Here is a 25,447-nt window from a genome sequence, read left to right on the forward strand (position 1 = left end):
ACAAACAAACAAAAAATGAAGCTTTATTTATCCTTCTATGTGTACCTCAGATTGACTGGGACCTCTGCTACCTGTTATCACCAGTCTCACTCCCAGACCTAGAATGATGAAGTAGTTACTGTGGAGAATAACGCTGCTGGTCATTGTGGGAGAGAGAAAAGAGCTTTGAAGTGTCTCTTGAAGGCAATTAAATGCTCAGCCTAGAATTCAACTACCCTTCATCTCATTGGCCAGAATTGGTCACATGGCCCTACCCAAAGAAGGCCAGGAAGTATATCCTACCATGGGCAGAGAAGGCACAGATCTAGGCATTTCAGTGAGCTGCATTAATGGCTACAAGTCTATTTGCTTCCTTGTGGTGTCATTTTACTTGTTCCTCTCTCTCTTGAACTTCCTGAAAGTGAAAGATAACTCTAGTACTTGATTTGATTCAGGATCAGTAATTTTGGCAAGATCACTTCATAGGTTGGTCTATGTGCTTCATATTGCGTCGTATCAGGAGGCACCATGTTTAATTGTAGTAGATTCTAGCAGTAGTGGCCACCACTTCCTCCCCACTCCCAATTTAGTCACACCTCCTTATATCCATGCCCTTGGGTAGACCCCTCTTCTTCTGACTCTGGGCTTGGCCATATAACATGATTTGGGAAACAGGACAATAGCAAATATGATACAAGCAGAGACTCAAAGTGTTGGCACTTTGTGGCTGTCCCTCTTTTGCTACTTTTTTAGAATGCTGAGACTAGTAAGAAAGCATCATGTGATAACAAGAAAGCTGGCAAATCCAAAATTTGTAGGGTTGGTCAGTGACCCAGGGAAGAGCTGATGTTGCAATACAAGTCTGAAGGCCCATCTGCTGGCAGAAGCAGAATTCTTTCTTGCCCAGGGGAGGTCAGTCTTTGCTCTACTAAGGTCTTCAACTGATGGATGAGGCTCACCCACATTATGGAGGGCAGTCTGCTTTACTCAATGTCCACCAATGTTACTGTCATCTAAAAGATACCTACACAGAAACATCCAGAATAATGTCTGAACAAATATCTGGGCACTGTGACCCAGTCAATATGATACATAAAATTAACTATCACATGTATGTTTCACTAAGACTGTGTTGTGGCTTGAACTGCGTCTCCCAAAAGATATGATGAAATCTTAACCCCTGGTACCTGTGAATGCAACCTTACTTGGAAACAGGATCATTGCAGATGTAATTAGTTAAGATGAGATAATACTGGAGTAGGGTGCACCTTTAATTCAATATGACAGTGTCCTTATAAGAAGAGAAGACACAGAATATGCACTGAGGGAAGATGATGTGGAGAAACACAGAAAGAATGCCATATGACGATGGAGGCAGAAACTGGGGCTACGGTGCCACAAGTCACAGAATGCCAAGGACTGCCGCAAACACCAGAAGCTAAAAGAAAGGCATGGAACATATTCTCCCTCAGAACTCTGGTAGGAACAAACCCTGCCAATACCTTGATTTCCAACTTCTAGCCTCCAGAACTGAGAGAATAGATTTCTATTGTTTTAAGCTATCAAGTTTGTGGTACTTTATTACAGCAGCTATAAGAAACTAACATACCCAAGCACCGCGATGAAGAGTGGCCCCCACTTGCTGCAACTAGAGAAAGCCCTCGCACAGAAACGAGGACCCAACACAGCCAAAAATAAATTAATTAATTTAAAAAAAAAAGAAACATAGACTGCATAGATAAAATACTATATTCTAATGCCATTTTTTTTCCTGTGGGTTTATTTTATCAATCGTAACAGAGTTAGGTTCATGCATTTCTGTTGTTTTCAACATTTTGGAATTGCTTTTTAACTTCTGGTTATATTAGTTATTTATGTCTTCAAATTCAAGTTGTATAATAAGATATATTCAGAGAAGTCTTATATCCCCAGCCGAATCTGTCCTATCCTGTTCCTTACCTTCCCCAAATATAAAGAAAATCAGGGCTTCCCTGGTGGCGCAGTGGTTGAGAGTCCGCCTGCTGATGCAGGGGACACGGGTTTGTGCCCCGGTCCGGGAAGATCCCATATGCCGCGGAGCGGCTGGGCCCGTGAGCCATGGCCGCTGAGCCTGTGCGTCCGGAGCCTGTGCTCCACAACGGGAGAGGCCACAATGGTGAGAGGCCCGTGTATCGCAAAAAAAAAAAAAAAAAAAAATCAAATAATATCAATAATGGTTGTCTCTGGGAAGTAAGATTATATGTTTCCTAACTCTTCTCTGAGGTCTTGAAATCAAAACAAAATAAAATGAAGAGAAAAACATAAAAATGATTTGTCCTACAGGGCCCAGTTCAAGTTCCATGACCTCAAAGAAACCATCCCATAAATACTTTCTCTTTTTTGAACTTGTACATTGTTTACTTTTCATATTGCTCCCTTAGCCCTTTGCATCAATCAATCAATAAATTTAAAAATTAATGCGCTGATATCTGAAGGGTACTATGTTAGATACTGTGGGGACACAACAATGTATTATCAGTTGTTTTCATGTATAGTCACGTCCTTGATTAAGCTGTATACCGAAGCAAAAGCCTTCTTATGACCTACACGGTGGCCGTCATTGCTGTCTGATGAACAAAATTCCTACAAAATGTTGAAGAGAAAATAAATAAAAACTGAAACAGACTGATACAAATACCTTTAATAATAACAACTTCATGTTTAAATAAATATATTGTTAAAAAATAGTGCAAGAGTATTTTGTTATAATTATTAAGGAAGATTTGAGACTGCTGTTCCCTCTGCAGAAACACTATGCACAGATGCAAAATGATCAAAGGCTGATACAATAATGAATCTCAAGTAAGTGGCGTGGCCATCACGTACCTGTAGGGGAAAAATCAATATAGATGATTTAGAATTCTAGTTAACTGTTAAACAAGCAGTTAGCAGAAGAAAGTGTTTGATACAATAATATTCTAAATATATAATGATTTATAAGATATAATGTTCAGAAGAGAAGCCAGCCACATGTAACAGTACAGTTATTCTGATATGTAGCAGCCAAATATCAGCCTTAGTTTGAGGAAGAATAGCAGGTGGAGCTAAAAATTGCACTGTACAATTCTGATTAATTTTTTAAAATTAATTTATTTTATTTATTTATTTTTGGCTGCATTGGGTCTTTGTTGCTGAGCATGGGCTTTCTCTAGTTGCGGCGAGTGGGGGCTCCTCTTTGTTGCGGTGCGCAGGCTTCTCATTGCTGTGGCTTCTCTTGTTGCGGAACACGGGCTCTAGGCACACGGGCTTCAGTAGTTGTGGCGCAAGGGCTCAGTAGTTGTGGCTCACGGGCTCTAGAGTGCAGGCTCAATAATTGTGGCACACGGGCTTAGCTGTTCCGCGGCATGTGGGATCTTCCCGGACCATGGCTCGAAACTGTGTCCCCTGCACTGGCAGGTGGATCTTAACCACTGTGCCACCAGGGAAGCCCTGATTAATTTTTTTAAAGTGTTCTTCTGAAGTATTTTTCATAATAAGAGATTTCATTTGTTGGATGATGCCTCAGAATACACTACCCTGAATATTACTATACTTTTACATTTATATAAAAATGTAAAAAAAGTCTCTGAAAAGCAATTTGGCAGTATATATAAGAAGCTATAAGTATGTCTATACCCATGGACCCAGTAATTCCATTCCTTGAAATTTAATTTTAGAAAATAATTAAAAAGGTGAACATTGTGGTAGCAGGAACAGGCATAAGATGTCCCCTGTAGTATTAGTTATAATGACAGAGAGAGGAAAAAGGAAATCAGTTAACATCTGTCTCTCTGCATACACTTAATTTTAAAATTATAATTATGAAGCTTTTGATACAATATTAAATTTTTAAAAGATACAAATTTTTTCATACATACTATTATAACTATGTAATGCATTTGGTTAACAACTAGAAGAAAGTAAGTATAGTAAAAGTTGTTGTGACAGGGTACTAAACTTTGGGTGATTTATAGCCTTCCATTCCCCCTTACTTTTCTCCAAATGCTCTATGATGCTGCAACCCTCCCTGATCCACAGTGAGTCCTGAAACAAAATACTCAGCAGAGGCTTACTAACCATAACCCATTAATAAAGATGGAGAAAAATAGGAAGATAAAATTCAGTCTAATTAATCATTTTTCTGGTCCCCACTGGCCTCCCCAGTCATTGGGCACACTTAGGTGGTAGAGAAGATAATTAACAAGATTCAAAAACTCCTACAGAATCATTTGAAACACCGATTTCATAGCAGCTTCCAGTAAGTTGTGAAGAACGAAACCTAATGGACAAGGTACCTCTTTAACCCTTATTTAGAGACACCTTAGTTAAATAAACACTACCACCTAAAAAACACATATTCACAGTTGTTTGGCTTTTTGTGTTTGTCTAAAACCAGGGCCTGACAAACTAGCAGGAACAGAGAAACTCCTGATGAGGCAGCAGCTTCCTCATCAACGGGCATTCATTCCACTTGACAAGCAAAGCCCAATGGAATGTTGTTGGAAACTGCTGGTTCTCTTTTCACCTCATCTCTCTTTGGCTTATTTGTTGCTGATCCTATGCTCCAGTTCCCTTATCTGAATCTCCCTTGTCCTTTCATGCTTAAATTAACATCCGATTTTGGCATCTCAACCTTTTTTGATTCCTATTCTATAAGGCCTACAGAATCAAATGACAGGAAAGCAAGTACATACTTCAAAATAAATGAATAAACAAAATAAAACAAAAACAAGTGAATTCTGTTCTATCCTTGCTATCATATTATTATTATGCTGTCATATATTATTGAGAATAACCTTCTCTATTGGTTGATGAGACACAGAACCTATAATATTATGAGGGTATTTATTAACTTTATGACTATGGAGATAGGTTTAAAATTTAAATATATTGTGCTGGCTAAAGATAATGTTTATCTCTTCAAAGTATATTTACTTACCATAATTTCTTCATTTTGAAGCTGCCCCTCTGTATGTACCAGATCTAAAACACAAATTCAACAGAATTGAGGTAGGGCTCAAAATGCACGAGGACATATTGAAATTTATATTCAGCAACACATGATATCTGGTAAACTATAGTCAGACCAGATTTACCAGTGTTTTGGGGTTAAAATTCAATATAAAAATAGAGATATTTGATATAAAAGGTATGAAAGATAAACTATGAGCTATAAAATATCTCTAGTGAGTATAAATACAAGTAAATGTAAATGTAAATTACAGCAAAGGAATATAAAGTGAAGAATTGATAAAATGTGAAAGTCCTTTTTTTTTTTTTTTTTTGCGGTACGCAGGCCTCTCACTGTTGTGGCCTCTCCCGTTGCACAGCACAGGCTCCGGACGCACAGGCTCAGTGGCCATGGCTCACGGGCCTAGCCACTCTGCAGCATGTGGGATCTTCCCAGACCGGGGCACGAACCTGTGTCCCCTGCATCGGCAGGCGGACTCTCAACCACTGCGCCACCAGGAAAGCCCCTGAAAGTCCTTTTTAAGGATCAAGTTACTAAGAGTAATTGCAGGCCTGAAAGGAGCCATCTTACCGTTCTCATGGGTACTGACTAGGGCTCAGTTTCTCACAATGAATTTTCACTATGATGCTGAGTTACGCCACCCATGAATTGATCTTTTCTGGTGTCCAGCTTTAGAAAACCTTTACTTGTGTAATTTTAGGACAGATTAACTTATTTGGTCATGAGTTAATCACATCAAACATTCTTCTGGAAACATGAAATATTTAATTGATATACTAATGTCGACATTATTTAGAAATTAATTTTGTTTGTATCAAAATAGTGTACATAATTTTAAAAGGCATGTAGTACAAAAAGGGAAGTTTCTGGGAAGTAAGATTATGTATGACTTTCTTTCTGTTTCCTAACCTTTCTCTGAGGTAATGAAAAATAGTAATTCCCTGCTTGACCCCTTTTCCTCCAGTCCTGCTCCCTAAATGTAAATGTTTTCAACACTTTAAGCTGTTTTTCCTGGAATTATGTTTTATACTCCTTTTCTTGATTTATCAATTCTTTACTGACTTTATATTATGGTAGGTAAAATTTATGTCTATTGGACCAATATCCTCTTCCTCCTCCTCCTGCAAATGTTCCCTCCTGCCATCCTCTCAATTTTGAAATCAATACTTGATGGTTATACTATTACCTATATAAACATTATTTACTGTTGAAATAAGTAATAAATTGTGACACATTTTCTTTCTTGGACAACTCCTCCTCTACTAGAAGTTAATAATAACCTCTTCTCTTCATTTTTTTAAATTATGAAAAATTGGAAAATCTCAAACATACATAAAAAAGACAGGATATAACTCCTATATATACCCATAATCTTGAATTTGCAATTACTAACATTTCACCATACTTGATTTATCTAATTTTTTTTGCTAAAGTATTTTAAAGAAAGTCTAAGACATAATTACATTTCACCTTTAAATATTTGGTTATCTATCTCTAAATAAGAATATTTTCTTATATAACTACAATGTCATTATCATATTACAATTAAAAAAATGCTTTAATATCCAGTCCATACTCAAATTTCCCCATTGTCCCCCTAAATGTCTTTTTATAGTTGGTTTATTCAAATCAGAATTAAGTCTCTTTTCATCTTGAACTGCTTTCTCTCCCACATACACATTTTTTTCCCACACCATTGACTTACTGAAGAGAGCAGGTCAGTTGTCCTGTAAATGTCCCTCATTTTCTCATATTGCCTCCTCGTGGTTTCATTTAATTTGTTCTCTATCCCCTTTTCCTATAGATTGGAATTAGAGCTAAAGGCTTGATTATATTGAGGCTTTAAGGCCTTCATCACATGTCTGGTGATTTTTGGCTTCTGTTACTCATGAATAGATCATTTGAAAAATGTGCATAAGCCAGGTTCGTTGACTACTGGACTTTGATAGGGTGACCAGGAATGAGCTAGCCTGTGTCAGTATCCATAGATCTTCTGGGACCATTCAGTTTCTCCAAAGATGAATCCTCCAATCTCCTGGCTGGGGCTATATTCCTGGTTGCTGACCAGAGCACAGCAAGGAGGCTGGAGTTCCCACCACTCAATATGTACGCTTCCACTTAAATCCCGTTTTCTACTCCGTGTTTCACTCACTATCTTTACTATGCCTCGTCTCCCTGAGTCCTGAGCCTCAACATTCAATGTTCCTAGTCACCTCTTGGGGGTGGTTTGTGGGAGGAAAGACTGGTCACTAGCTTTATAGGGTAGGAGAAGGTACCTAGGGTCCTTTTTAATATATATATATACGTGTGTGTGTGTGTGTGTGTATATATGTCTATATATACACACACATATATATACTTTGTATATAGATGTTCAACTAATCACCTTTGTCTTCTGGCCCATGCCTCACTCACACTTTCCACGGTACCTTTGCCTTCCAGTTCTAGACCTTTCTGGGATTCTGCTGGATAAACTGGTTTGCTTCTCAGTTGATATTCTCCTCGGCAGGTACTTAGGCTGTACTCTACTCCATTCTGCTACAGCAGTTACTACTCCTTCATCTGCTCCCTCTCTCCTATAATATATATTGATCTCTCCCATCTGTTTTGGTTTCCTGGCTTTTTGTTTGTTTTTATTTTTTGCCCTTGTAGGTTTATGCCTCTTTTTATTCCTTTATTATTATTTTCATGGTATTTTGGGAAGGAACGGAGATAGACATATAAAGGCAATGTGCTGTTTTTAACTAGAGGCTACCGATTCTGTTGATGATATTTAAATAGTACCTACCATTAATCAGGAAGGAGAGAAAGATGAAAAACTAATATTTATTGTTTGTCTACCATATGCCAGACACTGTGTTCTCAAAAACTTTAAATAGTAGGTATCATCTCCATTTTTCAGATAAGGATACTGAAACTCAGAAAAATTAAGTAACATGTTAACAATTACATAACCAGTAAGTGAAGAAGTATCTTTGCATTCAAACCTGGGTTTTCTAGGCTCTAAATATGTCACAAGAATCATTCAAGTCATCTTTTTTCACCAAAATGCAGTCCAGTTGGAAATACAGAGTAAAGGACAATTCTCTACTTCCTCATGATCAGAACAATGTTGGTGAAACAGCACATACCTCTTTCAATCCACTGCTCAAAATCAACTGGCTCTTCAGAAGTGCTCTTTTCAATCCTCAGGGTCCGTACTGACAATGTAAATAAACAAAATAAAGTGTTAATTATCTACCTAATTCTATGTTGCTGTCCCTGTATCCCTTTTTTCCTTTGTCTGAGACCGTCAGGCATTGGTGGGACTGCACAAAGTACTGGGATCAGGAACAACATGTTCTGAAAATCACTCACTCACTGTTTTTCCATAAGTCCCTATGGTAAAATGCAGACTGTGTAACTGTAATCTTACAAGTGTTTGCAAGCATACAACACAAAGCTAGTAGGGCCTTTCTGCATTTGGAATCATCTAGTTTTTTGTTTTGTGTTTTTGTTTTTTTGTACACTGGTAAATAATACCATCTGTGGTCTTGAGCATAAAACTTTATGGAGAAACTACTATGAGTCAGACATATTCACTGACTCTTGACTTCAATCTTAGGAGAAAGGTATTATTAACTTACTTTACTGATGAGGAAACAGGCTTAAAGAAATCAGGCAACTGAGAGAAGCCAGGTGAAATGTTCAATGATATAGAGCTAGTAAGCGCTAGAACTGGAATTCAGACTTTAGGTCTGACTCCAGAGCCTTCACAATTAATGACAGAAGAGAAAATGCAGTCATCTTCCTTCTGCACTGGTTTTTTACTTTACCCCTAAATCAGTTCCCTTCACCCTACATCCATTCTTCCCCTTCTCTGTTCTGTGCCCTGTGGGGAGGACCCCTGGGGACTGCATCACCTGGACTCATTTGCCCACTGACTACTGGTTGGATTTGGCCAACTGGAGGCACTGGAAGGAAACTGAAGAGCAGTGGGGAAGTGACATCAGGTTGTATTTTCTCCGCGCCCTTCCCATTTCAGTGCCGTGTCTGACAGTTGTTATGTCCGTTCATGGTTACAGCTCCTGTTGGGCAGGCTGTTATGCATGGGCTCCAGCACTCACTGGGCTCCAGCAATACTATTTCCTTCCCTTGGCCCAGGGGAGGTAATGGCTTACTGCTGCAGCCACTTTCTGGGTGTCTCACCATCCCTAGTTTGTTCCCTTAACCCAGGCCATAATTCTGTAAGTAGTCCCATCAATAATGTCTCTTCATTTGAGTCATCTGGGATATATCCTGTTTCCTGCCATGATTTTGTCTGACATACTTTATCCTTAAATAAACATAAGACAGGATTAGGATGATGTTCCAGTGGGAGATATTCTTCCTAAATCCCTCAGAAAATGCCATTATTAATAAAAGAATCAAAATTACCAAATGCAAATAATCAGGGTGATCAGATTTTCAGAAAGAATTTGACAGAGAACCCCTAGCCAAAAGAATCTGGAATAAAGATGTCAAGAAACCTAGTGTTCTGGCAAGCTGGCTTCTTATATTCATAACATGGTCTTTTGCCAAAGGCTTTCACGTAGTAAATTGCATGGAAATTATTATGTGCTTTGGAAGGGTTTCAAATTTGCAGTTTCAGAGAGGCTAACTGTGCTCAAGGCAGTTAACCCATACTCCCCACCCACCAACCCCAGCGATAAAACTGGATTCCATGCGGTAAAAAAAAATCAGTGTTTTGCCAAAAGTTTACATATGTGCCTTCTGCCTATGGAAAAACTGAAAGATGATGAAAATTAATGAAATGAAGTGAAATGAAAATATCATGCTTACCAAAGTAACTCTGGATTAAAAGCCTTTCAATCCTTACATGTTTGTGAAAACAAATAATGAACTCTTGGGGAAACATTCCTGTGGTGGTCCAAAATGTTTCTGGATTTCTATTGTTAATTTTAAAGAAAAAGAGAAAAGAATAGCCAAATGTTTAGAAATGTTTAATCACAAAATTCTAGTGAATAACTATTTTAAAAAAATAAACGACCACTGGATTCTTGCAACCCCTTTCTTTTTTTTTTTTTTAAATATTTATTTATTTATTTGGCTGCACCGGGTCCTAGTTGTGGCACATGGGATCTTTACTTGTGGCATGCGGGATCTAGTTCCCTGACCAGGGATCGAACCTGGGCCTCCTGCATTGGGAGCACAGAGTCTTGACCACTGGATCACCAGGGAAGTCCCACAACCCCTTTCTAACTGTTCATTCTGCCTCTAATCTCTCTTCACCTTTAATAATTCTTTACTACTACCAGATACATTTTTAAAAAAATGGAATTGATGTCACTCTTGTCTAAAAGCAGTGACCCCTTACTGCCTATGAATCTAAACTCCTTAGTATGGCATTTTATGACCCTGTACAATCTGGTCCCATCGTTAAGTATATCGTCCCCCATCGTGATATCATCTCCCATTATTGTAGTCACGTTGGACCAATTAAAATTCTGCAAACATGTCATGTAGGCTCATGCGTCTGTGCCTTAGTTCATGAGGTTCTCTTGAACCTAAAAAGCCCTTCTTCCCGTGCAAAAGTTTATTCACTTTTTGGTCACATCTCTCCAACCCCAACAAATCACAATAACTTTCTCCCTCCTTTGCACTCACCTCACACACAGCATCCATTTTTACATTAGCACTTTTCTCTTGTGTTTTTATCACTCCAGCTACACCCTCTTTAAGTCCAGTCACTTTCTCTTAGTCACCTTTATATCCCCAGCAACTATCACAATGGCTGACCCACAGCAGATACACAACAGATGTTTGGTGAATAAAATTAAAACATGCACTCAATGTTGGTCATATACTATGTAAAATTACATATATACCTAGACACACACACACATATATAGTATTGACTACAGAAATAATCACTTCTATTTTATTTATTTATTTGTTTGTTTATTTTTTTTTTATTTTTTTTGCGGTACGCAGGCCTCTCACCGTTGTGGCCTCTCCCGTTGCGGAGCACAGGCTCCGGACGTGCGAGCTCAGCGGCCATGGCTCACGGGCCCAGCCACTCCGCGGCACGTGGGATCTTCCCGGACCAAGGCACAAACCCATGTCCCCTGCATCGGCAGGCGGACTCCCAACCACTGCACCACCAGGGAAGCCCATCACTTCTATTTTAATTATAAAAGGTTTTTCTTTCTTTATTGGAGGTAAAATTTACCTACAGTGGAATTTCTCTTAAGTGTGCAATTCAAAGTTTTGATAAATGTATATGCTTATGTAACCAATATCACAAGGTAACCAGTACCCTAATCAAGATAAAGAACATTTCCATCACTTTAGAAACTTCCCTTCTCTTCCCTCCAAACAACCTCCCTTATACAACCACGGCTGATTCCTATCACCATAGACTATGCTATAGTTTGTTTATTCATTTTTTGTTTGATATTTTCATTGAATATTTGAATTGCTTCCAATTTTTTACTATTATGAGTAAAACTTCTATAAACATTCTTGTACAGGTGTTTTTGTGGATATGTTTTCATTTCTCTTGGATAATTACTAGGAGTGGAATTGCTGAGTCATAAGGTAGAGGTATGTTTAATTTTATAAGATGATGTCAGACTTCCAAAGTGGTTGTGCCATTTTCCATTCCTAACAGAAATGTGACGGAGTTCTAGCTGCTCCACATCCTTGACAACATTTGCTACTGTCAGGCATTTTAGCCATTCTAGTGGATGTGAAATATCTGACTATGTTATTAATTTGCATTTCCCTGATGACAAATTATTCTAAGCCCTTTTTCATGTGCTTTTTGACCATTCATATATTTTCTTTTGTGAAGTGTCTGTTAAGTATTTTCTCATTTTTAAAAAAGCTCTTTTGGACTTCCCTGGTGGTGCAGTGGTTAAGAATCTGCCTGCCAATGTAGGGGACATGGGTTCGAGCCCTTGTCCAGAAAGATCCCACATGCGACAGAGCAACTAAGCCCGTGTGCCACAACTGCTGAGCCTGTGCTCTAGAGCCCGTGAACCACAATTACTGAGCCCGTGTGCCACAACTACTGAAGCCCGTGCACCTAGAGCCCATGCTCCGCAACAAAAGAACCCACCGCATTGAGTAGCCCGCGTACTGCATCGAAGAGTAACCCCTGCTCGCCACAACTAGAGAAAGCCCGCACAGCAATGAAGACGCAACGCAGCCAAAAATAAATAATAAATAAATTAAAAAAAATTTTTTTTTGCAGTACGCGGGCCTCTCACTGTTGTGGGCTCTCCCGCTGCGGAGCATAGGCTCCGGACGTGCAGGCTCAGCGGCCATGGCCCACGGGCCCAGCCGCTCCGCGGCATGTGGGATCCTCCCGGACCAGGGCACGAACCCGCGTCCCCCACATCGGCAGGCGGACTCTCAACCACTGCGCCACCAGGGAAGCCCTTAATTGTGTCTTTCGATGAGTATTAGTTTTATTTTTGGTGAAGTTCAGTTTTATTACTCTTTTCTTTTATGCTTAGTAATTTTTGTGCCTGCCTTCCTTCCTTCCTCCCTCCCTCCCTCCCTCCCTCTCTTTATTTTTGGCTGTGTTGGGTCTTCGTTGCTGCACGTGGTCTTCCTCTAAATGCGACGAGTGGGGGGTAGTCTTCGTTGCAGTGCACGGGCTTCTCACTGTAGTGGCTTCTCTTGCTGCCGAGCATGGGCTCTAGGTGTGCGGGCTTCAGTAGTTGTGGCTCGCGGGCTCTAGAGTGCAGGCTCAGCAGTTGTGGTGCACGGGCTTAGTTGGTCCACAGCATGTGGGATCTTCCCGGACCAGGGCTCGAACCCATGTCCCCTGCATTGGCAGGAGGATGCTTAACCACTGCACCATCAGGGAAGCCCTGTGTCTTTATTAAGAAATCTTTGTCTACTTTATTGTCACAAAAGTACTTTCTTGTATTTTCTTTTAGAAACTTATTTTAGCTTTGAATTGAGTTCTATTATCCATATTGAATTAATTTTTGTGTTTAGTATGAGGCAGGGGTTGAGGGGTTTTTTTATCCACATGTTTATTCAGTCATTCCAGCACCACATTAAAAAGACTTTCCTTGGACTTCCCTGGTGGCGCAGTGGTTAAGAATCCGCCTGCCAATGCAGGGGACACGGGTTTGATTCCTGGTCCAGGAAGATCCCACATGCCACGGAGCAACTAAGCCCATGCACCACAACTACTGAGCCTGCGCACCACAACTATTCAAGCCCGTGCACCCTAGAGCCCACATGCCGTAACTACTGAGCCCGTGTGCTGCAACTACTGAAGTCTGTGCACCTAAAGTCCGTGCCCCGCAACAAGAGAAGCCACCACAATGCGAAGACAGTGCACCACAATGAAGGGTAGCCCCTGCTCACCACAGCTAGAGAAAGCCTGCACACAGCAATGTAGATCCAGTGCAGCCGAAAAAAAAAAAGACTTTCCTTTTCCTATTGAATCACCTTAGTGTCTTTTCCTAAAATTAATGGACTGTCTATGGGTGTATGTACTTCTGCCCCTCCATTTTATTCCATTGATCTGTTTCTGTATCCTTAGCCTTTTGTCAAAAAGCAATTGACTTTATATGTGTGGGTCTATTTCTGGGCTCTATAGTCTGTTCCACTGATCTATATAGATCTATCTTTACAAAAATGCCATGCTATTTTGATTACTGTGTATTTATTTTAAATCTTGAAATCAGATAATTTAAGATTTCTTCTTTTCAAAATTAGTTTGACAAGATTAGTTTGCATTTCCATACACATTTCAGAATCAACTTGTTAATTTCTATGTAAAAGTCTATTGAGATTTACTGAATCTATAGGTCATTTAAGGGAGAAACAGCCACTGTAACAATATTGAGTTTTCCAATCATGAATGTAGTATATCTTTTCATTTACTTAGTTCTTTAATTTCTCTCAGCAACGTTTTACAGTTTTTAGTGTAAAGGTCTTGCATGTCTTATTAAATTTATTTTTAACTATTTCATGTCTTAAATGTTAATGTAATTGGAATTTTTTAAAATTTCATTTTCTAAATGTTTCCTACTAGTATATAGTAATACAATTGATTTTTGTGTATTGACCTCACTAAATTTACTTATTAGCTCTAGCAGTTTTTTGCAGATTCCTTAGGGTTATGTAGATTCACATAATCTGCGAACAAAGGCAATTTTTTTTTTAGTGGCCAATAGCTCTTGCTTTATACACACACACACACATACACACACACCTGGAGAAACTGAAACTCAAATAAATATTATGAATAGTTCAAAAGGCTACTTGGTTACAAGATATGTAAAGAGGACTCATTCCAAAGCTTATTTTTCCTTGTTGCCATCTGGAAGAGGAAGGCTCTTTGGGGAAATACCACAAGAGTGCATTGTGATCATTATCCTCATTATAATATGTCTAATAATTTTCTTAAAAATTTTTTTTTAATTTTATACAATTTTAAAGGTTACTTTGCATTTACAGTTATTACAAAATATTGGCTATATTCCCCATGTTGTACAACACATCCTTGAGCCTATCTTACACCCAACAGTTCCCCCTCTCCTCTCCCCACTGGTAAACACTAGTTTGTTCCCTAGATCTGTAAGTCTGCTTCATTTTTTGTTATATTCATTAGTTTGTTGTGTCTTTTAGATTCCATGTGTAAGTGATATCATACTATACTGAACAAAGATAATTTTGCTCTCTTTCCAATCTTTATAACTTCTATATCTTTTCTTGCCTTATTGCATTGTTTAAGACCTCCAGGACAATACTGAATAGAAACTGTGAGAACAAACATCCTTGATTTGTTTCCAATACTGGGGGGGAAGCATTTTTTTTTAACCAAATATAGTTGATTTACAATATTATATTCGTTTCAGGTGTACGGCACAGTGATTCACTATTTTTATAGATTATACTCCATTTAAGGTTATTACAAAATAATGGTTATATTTCCCTGTGTTGTACAACAAGGGTCCCCAACCTCTGGACCATGGACCAGTACTGGTCTGCAGCCTTTTAGGAACCAGGCCGCCCAGCAGGAGGTGAACGATGCTCAAGTGAGTGGAGCTTCATCTGCCACTCCCCATCACTTGTGTTACTGCCTGAACCCCCACCCCCAACCCCTGGTCCGTGGAAAAATTGTCTTCCACAAAACTGGTCCCTGGTGCCAAAAAGGCTGGGGACCGCTGCTGTACAATATATCTTTGTTGCTTATCTATTTTGTATGTAGTACTTAAAAAATATATTTATTTATTTATTTATTTTGGCTGCGCTGGCTCTTAGTTGCAGCACGTGGGCTTATAGTTGTAGCATGTAGAGTTCTTAGGTGCGGCATGCAGAATTCTTTGTTGCGGCATGTGAACTCTTAGTTGCAGCACACATGCGGGATCTAGTTCCCCAACCAGGGATCGAACCCAGGCCCCCTGCATTGGGAGCATGGGGTCTTACCCACTGGACCACCAGGGAATTCCCTCCTTTCCTATCTACTTTTGAGTGAATCAAAAAAAGTTTTAATGCTGCTTAATTCTTTTATTAATTATTTAACTATATCTCTTATTTTTAGTGGCTGCTCTCAAGGTTATCAAACCTCATGACAGTCAATTTGCACTGAACTCCACTTTTGTTTTAATATATTTTATACACACATATATAATAAATCCCACAATACAAAATGTTTTTTCCCATTAAGTGGTTAGTTGTCTTTCAAAATTATTAAAAGATAGTCTTTTATATTTACTGAAATATTTACCATTTCCAATGCACTTACTTTCTTCCTGAATGTTTGAATTTCCATCTAGTATTTTATCATTTCAACCTGCAGAACCTTCTTTAGCATTTCCTGTGATGCAAGTCTGTTTGTCGTAAGTGAAAAGTCTTTCTTATATCCTATATTTTTTAGTGATATTTCAACTAGACACAGAATTCTGGGTTGACAGGTTTCTTATTTGTTTGTTTCTCCTTTTTCCCCAGCATTTTAAAGATACGGTTCCATTGTCACCTGAATTCCATTGCTTGTGATGCAAAGTTGGATGTCACTGGTACCACTGTACCCCTGTATGTAATGTATTTTTTTGCTCCAGTTGTTTAAAAATTTTTTTCTATCTTTGTTTTTCAGTGGTTTGGCTATGATATGGTCTCTTATTCATCCTGCTTGGGGTTTGCTGAGTTCCTTGGATCTGTGAGTTGGTATTCTTTAATAAAACTGGGGAAAATTCAGCCAAAAAGTAGAAACAATTCCAGTATCCATCAACTGATGAATGGGTAAATAACATTTGCCATATACATACAATGGAATTATTTGGCAATAAAAATGAATGAAGCACTGATACATGCTACAACATGGATGAGCCTTGAAAACATGTAAGTGAAAGAAGGCAGTCCAAAGACAACATATGTATTATTCTATTGATATGAATGTCTGGATAAGCAAATCTGTAGGGACAGAAAGTAGATCTGTGGTTGTCTAGGGCTCATGGGGATAGGGGATGACAATGAAAGTGTGTGAGGTTTCTTTTTGGGGTGCTGAAATGGATTGTGCAGATGGCTGCATAACTCTGAATATGCTGGAAGCCACTGAATTGTATCTTAAATGGTTGAATTTTATGGTATGAGAATAATATGTCAATAAAGGTGTTACAAAAAAGAAAAAAACAGAATCCAGGTCTCTAACTCACAATTCTTGATTTTTTTTATACTATGTTTACTATTTCACAATTTCTTTTTATTTATATTTATATGGTTTAAAATTTTATTTATTTAAATAAATTAAACAATTTTTACTTGCCCTGTTTTTTCTTGGGTGCTTTTAATGAACATGATCAAAGTAATAACATAAAGATATGTAGAGATGCACTTGGACTTTAAAATAACATAACTGAATTCCTGTAATTAAGTAAAATGAAGTCATCAAAATACTAGTTTCCTTTAAAACAAGGCCTTATAGCCATTGACTGTTCAACATCTATCATCACATGTGGTAATAAAAAAAGTCATGTAATTTTTTCACAACTCTGAGGTAGTCAGGGAAGGTGGTATTATCCCCATTTTTCAGACCAGGAAACTGAGGCTCAAAGAATAACACATATGTTCTTAGCCCAAAGTAACACACATAGTTCACTTACCCAGGAATTTTAACTGTAAATCTCTCATTCTTTTACATTATGCCAAAGGAACGAATTCTCTCTCTCTTCTACTTTTTCTAACTCATTTTTTTTATGTAGAATTTTTCTCCTTTTTCATTGACATGTTAAATACCAGTGGTCAAAAGTAGAGTCAAGAGGAAGTAGAAATATAATCACTTTTTAAGACTCTATTTCTGAGGAAATTGAGAATTGGGAGCACTATCCATTAGGGGCAAATTTATAGCACTGTTTTCTCCAAATAATTCTATTGTTACTTCCATTTAGATAAATCAACTTATGAGCAAAGAATAAATTTTACTATCTACTATATAAAATCTAATTGTATTTGTTGGAAATGCATATGAATTAAAAGTCTCTGATGTGCTCTGTTCAGTTATCGGGTCAGTAACTACTTTACTCCATATAGTTTTCTGTATTAAGGGTCTTTGTCTAATCTAAAAAATATTATGTACTTATTCATTAGTATGGACTGATAAAGTCTAAAATATTATGTTACATATAACAGCCAATTTTAATGATCTATAAACATATTCCCTTGAAAGAAAGGTCACCAAAAGGGTGTAAGGTAAATTGTTCTTGCCTTGAAAATTTGATTTATCTCTAATCAAAGACAAGGAGTATTTTTGGAAAGATCTCTATTTCTGGCAAACGACTTAAGGTAAATCTCTATAGGTCTGTGATCCTCATAGCAGTTCCCACATTTATATCTCTACTCTAAGGCAGAGTGAGATAAATAACTATTACCTGAATTTCAGGAAATAAAAAACTAAGAAGGATTAAGAGGCACATATATTAATTTTTTTATTCAAACCTTAAGTTTTAGAAACTGGGAGTTAGAAGACATGAGTGTTAGTTTTGATTCTGACACTTGCTTATCTGTATGATTTTGAGTAAGTCATTTTACCTCTAATCATTTTTTTCATCATCTTTATAATGAGGTTGAAAACACTTTTTTTTTGGCCTCTTACTCCCCAAGCTTACTGTGAGGGTTAAATGACATAACACCTATAAAACTATAAAGCCCTATGCAAATATATATTAACAGATGCATATATGTAAGTATGTGTGTATGTATATGTGTATAAGTGTGAGTGTATGTATGACTAATCTTTGATGGTCTAATTCACAAGCTACTCCACAAATATTTTAAGACACTGTGGAGCCAAAGATGAAGTCATAGTCTCTGACTTCTAGAAATTTCCAGTTGAGAGGGGAGACATACATTAAAAATAAATAATTATATAATAAAGGAATAAATAAGATAATAGAGGTATATATCAAATTCTACTGGAGCCCACCAAAAAGGGAAACTATCCTACCTGAGGGAAAGGGACAGATGTCAGTCAGAGAGGAGGTAAGAACTGGGCTTAAAGGAACAGGTCCAATTGCTAGAATTTTATACAGATACATGGACCTCACAATAGAACACAAAGAGCCGTGAGATCTATGTTACAACTGGCTCTGCCTTCAATAGTTAAAACTAGTACCTGACCTCTTTAGATCTCTCTTACCACAAGTCTAAATGAAAGCTTTCGATAAGATGAACTCATAAGTCCTTCCAGCTCTAAAATTATATGATTCCATAAGTCAAACTCAGATCACTGGACAAATACCAAGAAAGAGAACTCAAGAGGGTAATAAAATTGCCAGAACTATTAAAAAAGGAGTTTTTCTTGGATGGAATTGGAGGGTATTTGCTTAATGAAATAAGTCAGACAGAGAAAGACAAATACTGTATACCACTTATATGCAGAATCTAAAAAATAAAACAAACTACTGAATATAATAAAAAAGAAAGAAACTTACAGATAAAGGGAACAAACTAGTGGGGAGAGGGAAGTGGAGAGGGGCAAGATAGGGCTGGGGGACTAAGAGGTACAAACTACTATGTATAAAATAATTAAGCTACAAGGATGTATTGTACAACACAGGAATTATAGCCAATATTTTATAATAACTATAAATGGAGTATAACCTTTAAAAATTGTGTATTGCTACAGTGTACACCAGAAACTTACATAATATTGTAAAGCAACTATACTTCAATTTTTTTAAAAAAATTTTTGGCTGCGGCATGCGGGAACTTACTTCCCCAACCAGGGATTGAACCCACACCCCCCTGTAATGGAAGTGTAGAGCCTTAACCACTGGACCACCAGGTAAGTCCCATATAACTCAATTTTTTAAAAAAAGAAGTTCTTCTAATAACTACTTTTTTCCTGGAATTTAAAAGTCTGAGAATGATATCTATCCCTACCTAGAACAGTGAAGAGTGGTAACTGGAATGATATCAAGAGGCTGAGAACCAAACAATGCAGGTGGATAGCAAGAAGTGAAGCATTCAGTTCAGCAAAGATGTTGCTTAGACCAGAAAGAAAATAGGCAGTAGATAGTAAGTCATACTGTTTATATTCCTATTTACCAAGAAAAACTTGGAACAAAACCATAACCAGATATTAAAATGTATACTTCCATAAAATGAGGTAGCTGTTGTTTGAAGTTTTGCCTTGTTAGACTACATCTTTAAAAACTATTTTTATAAAAAGTTCAGTTTAGGAATTCATAAAGAAAAGGATCAGGGACTTCCCTGGTGGCACAGTGGTTAAGAATCCACCTGCCAAGGCAGGGTACATGGGCTCGAGCCCTGGTCAGGGAAGATCCCACATGCCGCGGAGCAACTAAGCCCGTGCACCACAACTACTGAGCCTGTGCTCTAGAGCCCACACACCACAACTACTGAACCCGCGTGCTACAACTACTGAAGCCCACACACCTAGAGCCTGTGCTCCACAATGAGAGGAGCCACCGCAATGAGAAGCCCGTGCACTGCAACTAAGAGTAGCCCCTGCTCGTCACAACTAGGGAAAGCCCACGTGCAGCAATGAAGACCCAACACAGCCAAAAATAAAGAAATTAAATAAAGAAATTTAAAAAAAAAAAAGGATCAAGACCCTAAATATACACAACTGAATTAGCTCCAGGGATGGTACTAAAGTGGGTAGTCAGGTAATTTAGTTCACCAGATACTTATTAAACTATGTTTAACAGTGCTAGTTGTTGTAAAACACATAATCTCAGTACTCAGGGGGTTCACTGACCTAATATTAAGACTTTAAGGAAGAAAGAACAGTAACTCTTACCCATCAATTATATTTTCAGGTGGGTGTTTTTCATCACTTGATGTAGCTAAAATCACTTCAGTCCCTTCAGAGCTCAAACAAACATCAGTGTTTCTCATCTTAAAGTATTTAACCTGCAAGGAAAACAAAACAAAACAACAAAAGCAAACTTTTTATTCTCTGAATTTTATCTTGAGCAAAGGAAGAGAGAGAAAGCCTGTTGCCTAGCACAAAGCTTACCAACCAAGTTATTCAACAAGTGGGAGGGACTCTTAACATGTTTATTTACTTATGTAAACTTCTGACCTCTCCCAGGGATAATCTGTGAGATATGAGTATTTGCACTACTCTACTCCACAAAAGAAGTCCCTGACACCAACATAATTTTTCTGTTTCTAAAATTAAAAACCCTCAATAATTATATGGAAACAGTTAATACGCTAGAGTGACACGACTTAGTAGGTAAGATTTTAAAAAGTGTTTATATAGTTATAATTCAGAAATTTTAAAAAATGAAGAGTATAAAAACAGACGCTTTGTAACTATTTATCCATACACTTATCAATTGAAATAGTAAGCAATATTATTTACATCTTAAAAAATACTTTACGATCGGTATTTTTTTTTGAGCAGAAATGTGAAATGAGAGAAGATAACTTTTCACTTATTTTTAAATTCTAAATCAGTCACTTGGTTCATGAACTTAAACACATTTCTGTTTGAGAGTAATATTTTAAGTCTGATAAAAAGCATAGTGAAAAGATATTGTTGAGCTCTACTATGAACCCTGGAGGGTAAGACACAAGGAAGACCATAGAAGATTACATCAGAACTCACCGTTCTCCTTGATCTACTGGTGGTAAGGCACAAACCAATATATAGATGCAAAGTGATGGGGAAAGCTGTATCTATAAAGAATTAAAAGATGAAGAGTGTTTGGAAAAGGAAGAAAGGCTTCCAATACACCTCATAGCCTAGCCCCAGTCTAACTTAAAAAAAAAAAAAAACTATTTCAAATAAACAAGGTAGAGCGAATATTGCACTTATTAAACAGCTATGTACTGACTTCCCAGATTTGATGTTAACATTTTTCCATAGGTACTTTTTTTTTTTAAAGAAATAAGTAGACCCTTACTGTCCTTATTCGCTTCCTTTTCCAGTGGTAACAGCTATTCTGAAATTGGTGAATAACCTTCCTATATTTTAATTTATTTATTTATTTATTTATTGGCCAAGTCACGCAGCATGTGGGATCTTAGTTCCCCAACCAGAGATCGAACCCGCCCGCTGCAGCGGAAGTGCAGAGTCTTAACCACTGGACCGCCAGGGAAGTCCCTGACTATATTTTTATACTTTTACCATATATGTATCAATATGTACTGTTCTTTTAAAACTTAGATGTTTTCACAGTATATATACCCCTTGCTACTTGCTTTTTTCATTCAATATTGTTTTTAAGATTTTACTATGTTGATACATGTAAATCTACTTTATTCATTTTAACTGCTGTGAGGTATTTCTCCATTTCTCTAATGATGGATATTTAGGTCTGTTCCCAATTTTTTGCTATTATAAACAAATTTGCAATCCACATCCTTGTGCATGTATCCATTGGCAAATGTGGGAGAAGATCTTTATAATAAAGAGTATTTTCTTTGTAGAAGTAGAATTGTAGAAATTTAGAATCACTGTATCTCCAAGTCAATAACTGATCTATTTGATCTCTAAATTATAACAATTTACATTACCATTAGCAGTGTATGAAACTTTCTGCTCCCTCATATTCTCACCAACTTGGCATTGTTAGACATTTTAGCTTTAGCCAATCTCACTGGTGTGAAATGGTATCGCAATAAGGTTTTTTTTTTTTAATTATTTTATTTATTTTTGGCTGTGTTGGGTCTTCACTGCTGCATGCGGGCTTTCTCTAGTTGTGGTGAGAGGGAGCTACTCTTCATTGTGGTGCGTGGGCTTCTCATTGCGGTGGCTTCCCTTGTTGTGAAGCACAAGCTCTAGGCACACGGGCTTCAGTAGTTGCGGCACATGGGCTCAGTAGTTGTGGCTTGCGGGCTCTAGAGTGCAGCCTCAGTAGTTCTGGCACATGGGCTTAGTTGCTCCGCAGCATGTGAGATCTTCCCGCACCAGGGGTCCCACCCGTGTCCCCTGCATTGACAGGCGGATTCTTAAACACTGTGCCACCAGGGAAGCCCTCAATAAGGTTTTAATTTGTATTTCCAGGATTACTAGTGAGGCTGAATACCTTTTCATGTTTATGGGCTATTCAGGCCTCTTCTTCTCCTATTTGCTTTTTCTTATCCTTTGCTCATTTTCCATTGGGTTGCTTTTTCTCCTTCTGTCCTTTTCGATTTGTAGAAAAATTTAAAACAAAATATCCTGGATACAAGTCCTTTGTTATAGCATTGCAAATATCTTCTATTCTACAGCTTGATTTTTCTTTTTAACTTTGTTTTTTTGTGCAAGAGTTCCTCCCCCACCATACACACTTTCTCTTTTGTTTTTGAACTATAACACACATAGAGAAATGAACACAAATCATAAGTATATGGTGCAATAGATTTTCACAAAGTAAACACACCCAGGTAACCAACACCCAGGTAAAGAGAGAGAACATCACCAGCATTTGAGACAAGCCCTTCTTATGCCCTCTCCTAGTCACTACCCCTCTCTCCTTCCCAAAGGTAGCGTGGTTCTTATTTTTAATCTACAGATTAATTTCACCTGAACTTCATGTACATGGAAATCATACAGTTTGTACTCATTTGTATCTGGCTTCTTTCACTCATCATTATGTGTTTGAGATTTAGCCATTTGTTATGTAAGCAGAGTTGAAGTGCAACTAAGTAACCCAGCCCCCGCCCAGCTCAACACTTAATCAGATCAAGGAAATCAACCCCTAAGTGGAGTTTCACAGGAAACTGGGTGTGAGCTAAAAAGCAAAGAAAGATTTCTATGGTCTTGGGTACTTAGATCCCAAAGCCCTGATGAAGGAAGGAACTGATCTCACTCTCAAATATGTGAAATCAGAGGTAAACTGAAACAATTTAAATAAAACTACAACTCGGTACAATCCCAGCATAACCCTTAGTTGGACTGAAATAATCTGCCCCTTATCCTAGCTACAAGACAAAGAAAATGGTGTGTTCTCTCTGGGAAAAAAACATTATCTACTTCAGTGTCTACTGTTCTTTTAAACACAGTGTCAAACATGCAAAGTCATCTGAATAGCACAAGGAATTATAGCCATTATCTTTTAATAACTTTTAGTGGAGTATAATCTGTAAAAATACTGAATCACTATACTGTACACCTGAAATTAAGATAATATTGTAGAGAAACTATAGTTCAATAAAAATATAAATATAAAAACTTTTTAAAAATTAAAAACTTAAAATAAAGTCATTTGGAGTCCTGCCTTTGTGCTAAGGACAAAAGTGAGTTCGGAGCCTAGGCTGCTTTCTCCAGTGAAACTGTCTACCTACTCCAGCATTTAGACTTCCGGGGAAGATGGCGGAAGAGTAAGACACGGAGATCACCTTCCTCCCCACAGATACACCAGAAATACAGCTACACGTGGAACAACTCCTACAGAACACCTACTGTACGCTGGCAGAAGACCTCAGACCTCCCAAAAGGCAAGAAACTCCCCACGTACCTGGGTAGGGCAAAGCGGAGAGATTCCTGCACAGAGGATCGGTGCCAACCGGCACTCACCAGCCCAAGAGGCTTGTCTGCTCGCCCGCCGGGGCGGGCGGCGCTGGGAGCTGAGGCTCGGGCTTCAGTTGGAGCACAGGGAGAGGACTGGGGTTGGCGGCGTGAACACAGCCTGAAGGGGCTAATGCGCCACAGCTAGCCGGGAGGGAGTCCGGGCAAAAGTTTGGACCTGCGGAAGAGGCAAGAGACTTTTTCTTCCCTCTTTGTTTCCTGGTGCGTGAGGAGAGGGGATTAAGAGCGCTGCTTGGAGGAGCTCCAGAAACGGGCGCGAGCCGCGGCTGAAAGCGCGGACCCCAGAGACGGGCGTGGGACGCTGGGGCTGCCGCCGCCGCCGCGAGGCCTGTGTGCGAGCGCAGGTCACTGTCGACGCCCCCCTTCTGGGGAGCCTGTGCAGCCCGTCACTGCCAGGGTCTCGGGATCCAGGGACGGCTTCCCTGGGAGAACGCACGGCGCGCCTCGGGCTGGCCTCTGCCGCTGCAGGCTCCACCCGCACTCCGTGCCCCTCCCTGCCCCCCGGCCTGAGTGAGCCAGAGTCCCCGAAGCAGCTGCTCCTTTAACCCTGTCCTGTCTGAGCGAAGAACAGATGCCCTCCGGCGACCTACACGGAGAGGTGGGGCCAAATCGAAAGCTGAGACCCGGGAGCTGTGAGAACAAAGAAGAGAAAGGGAAATCTCTCCCAGCAGCCTCAGAAGCAGCAGATTAAAGCTCCACAATCAACTTGATGTACTCTGCATCTGTGGAATACATGAATAGACAACGAATCATCCCAAATTGAGGAGCCAGGAGTCAGTGCTGTGCCTCTGAGGTGGGAGAGCCAACTTCAGGACACTGGTCCACAAGACACCTCCCAGCTCCACATAATATCAAATGGCGAAAATCTTCCAGAGATCTCCATCTCAACACCAGCACCCAGCTTCACTCAACGACCAGCAAGCTACAGTGCTGGACACCCTATGCCAAACAACTAGCAAGACAGGAACAAAACGCCACCCATTAGCAGAGAGGCTGCCTAAAATCATAAAAAGTCCACAGACTCCCCAAAATACACCACCAGACGTGGACCTGTCCACCAGAAAGACAAGATCCAGCCTCATCCACCAGAACACAGGCACTAGTCCCCTCCACCAGGAAGCCTACACAACCCACTGAACCAACCTTAGCCACTGGGGACAGACACCAAAAACAACGGGAACTACGAACCTGCAGACTGCAAAAAGGAGACCCCCAAACACAGTAACATAAGCAAAATGAGAAGACAGAAAAACACACAGCAGGAGAAGGAGCAAGATAAAAACCCACCAGACCTAACAAATGAAGAGGAAATAGGCAGTCTACCTGAAAAAGAATTCAGAATAATGATAGTAAAGATGATCCAAGATTCTATTTCCAAGATCCAAAATCTTGGAAATAGAATAGACAAAATGCAAGAAACAGTTAACAAGGACCTAGAAGAACTAAAGATGAATCAAGCATCGATTAAAAACACAATAAAT

The 25,447-nt window shown here is 38.9% G+C and overlaps 1 protein-coding gene across 1 annotated transcript; it reads right to left on the reverse strand.

The window, feature by feature from the left end:
- Window positions 1-2,673: 2,673 nt before the first annotated feature.
- IFT25 (intraflagellar transport 25) lies at window positions 2,674-24,032 on the reverse strand. Its single transcript, XM_079696608.1, has 7 exons — window positions 23,896-24,032; window positions 21,060-21,130; window positions 20,244-20,356; window positions 9,791-9,897; window positions 8,101-8,169; window positions 4,937-4,980; window positions 2,674-2,844 (listed from the first exon to the last, which is right to left on the reverse strand). Exons 3-7 carry the CDS (start codon window positions 20,339-20,341, stop codon window positions 2,731-2,733), a joined length of 432 nt encoding a protein of 143 aa, XP_079552734.1. The 5' UTR covers window positions 20,342-20,356; window positions 21,060-21,130; window positions 23,896-24,032; the 3' UTR covers window positions 2,674-2,730.
- Between the last annotated feature and the right edge of the window lie 1,415 nt (window positions 24,033-25,447).

Source organism: Hyperoodon ampullatus, assembly GCF_949752795.1.
Source record: "Hyperoodon ampullatus genome assembly, chromosome: 2".
NCBI classification, from domain to species: domain Eukaryota; kingdom Metazoa; phylum Chordata; class Mammalia; order Artiodactyla; family Ziphiidae; genus Hyperoodon; species Hyperoodon ampullatus.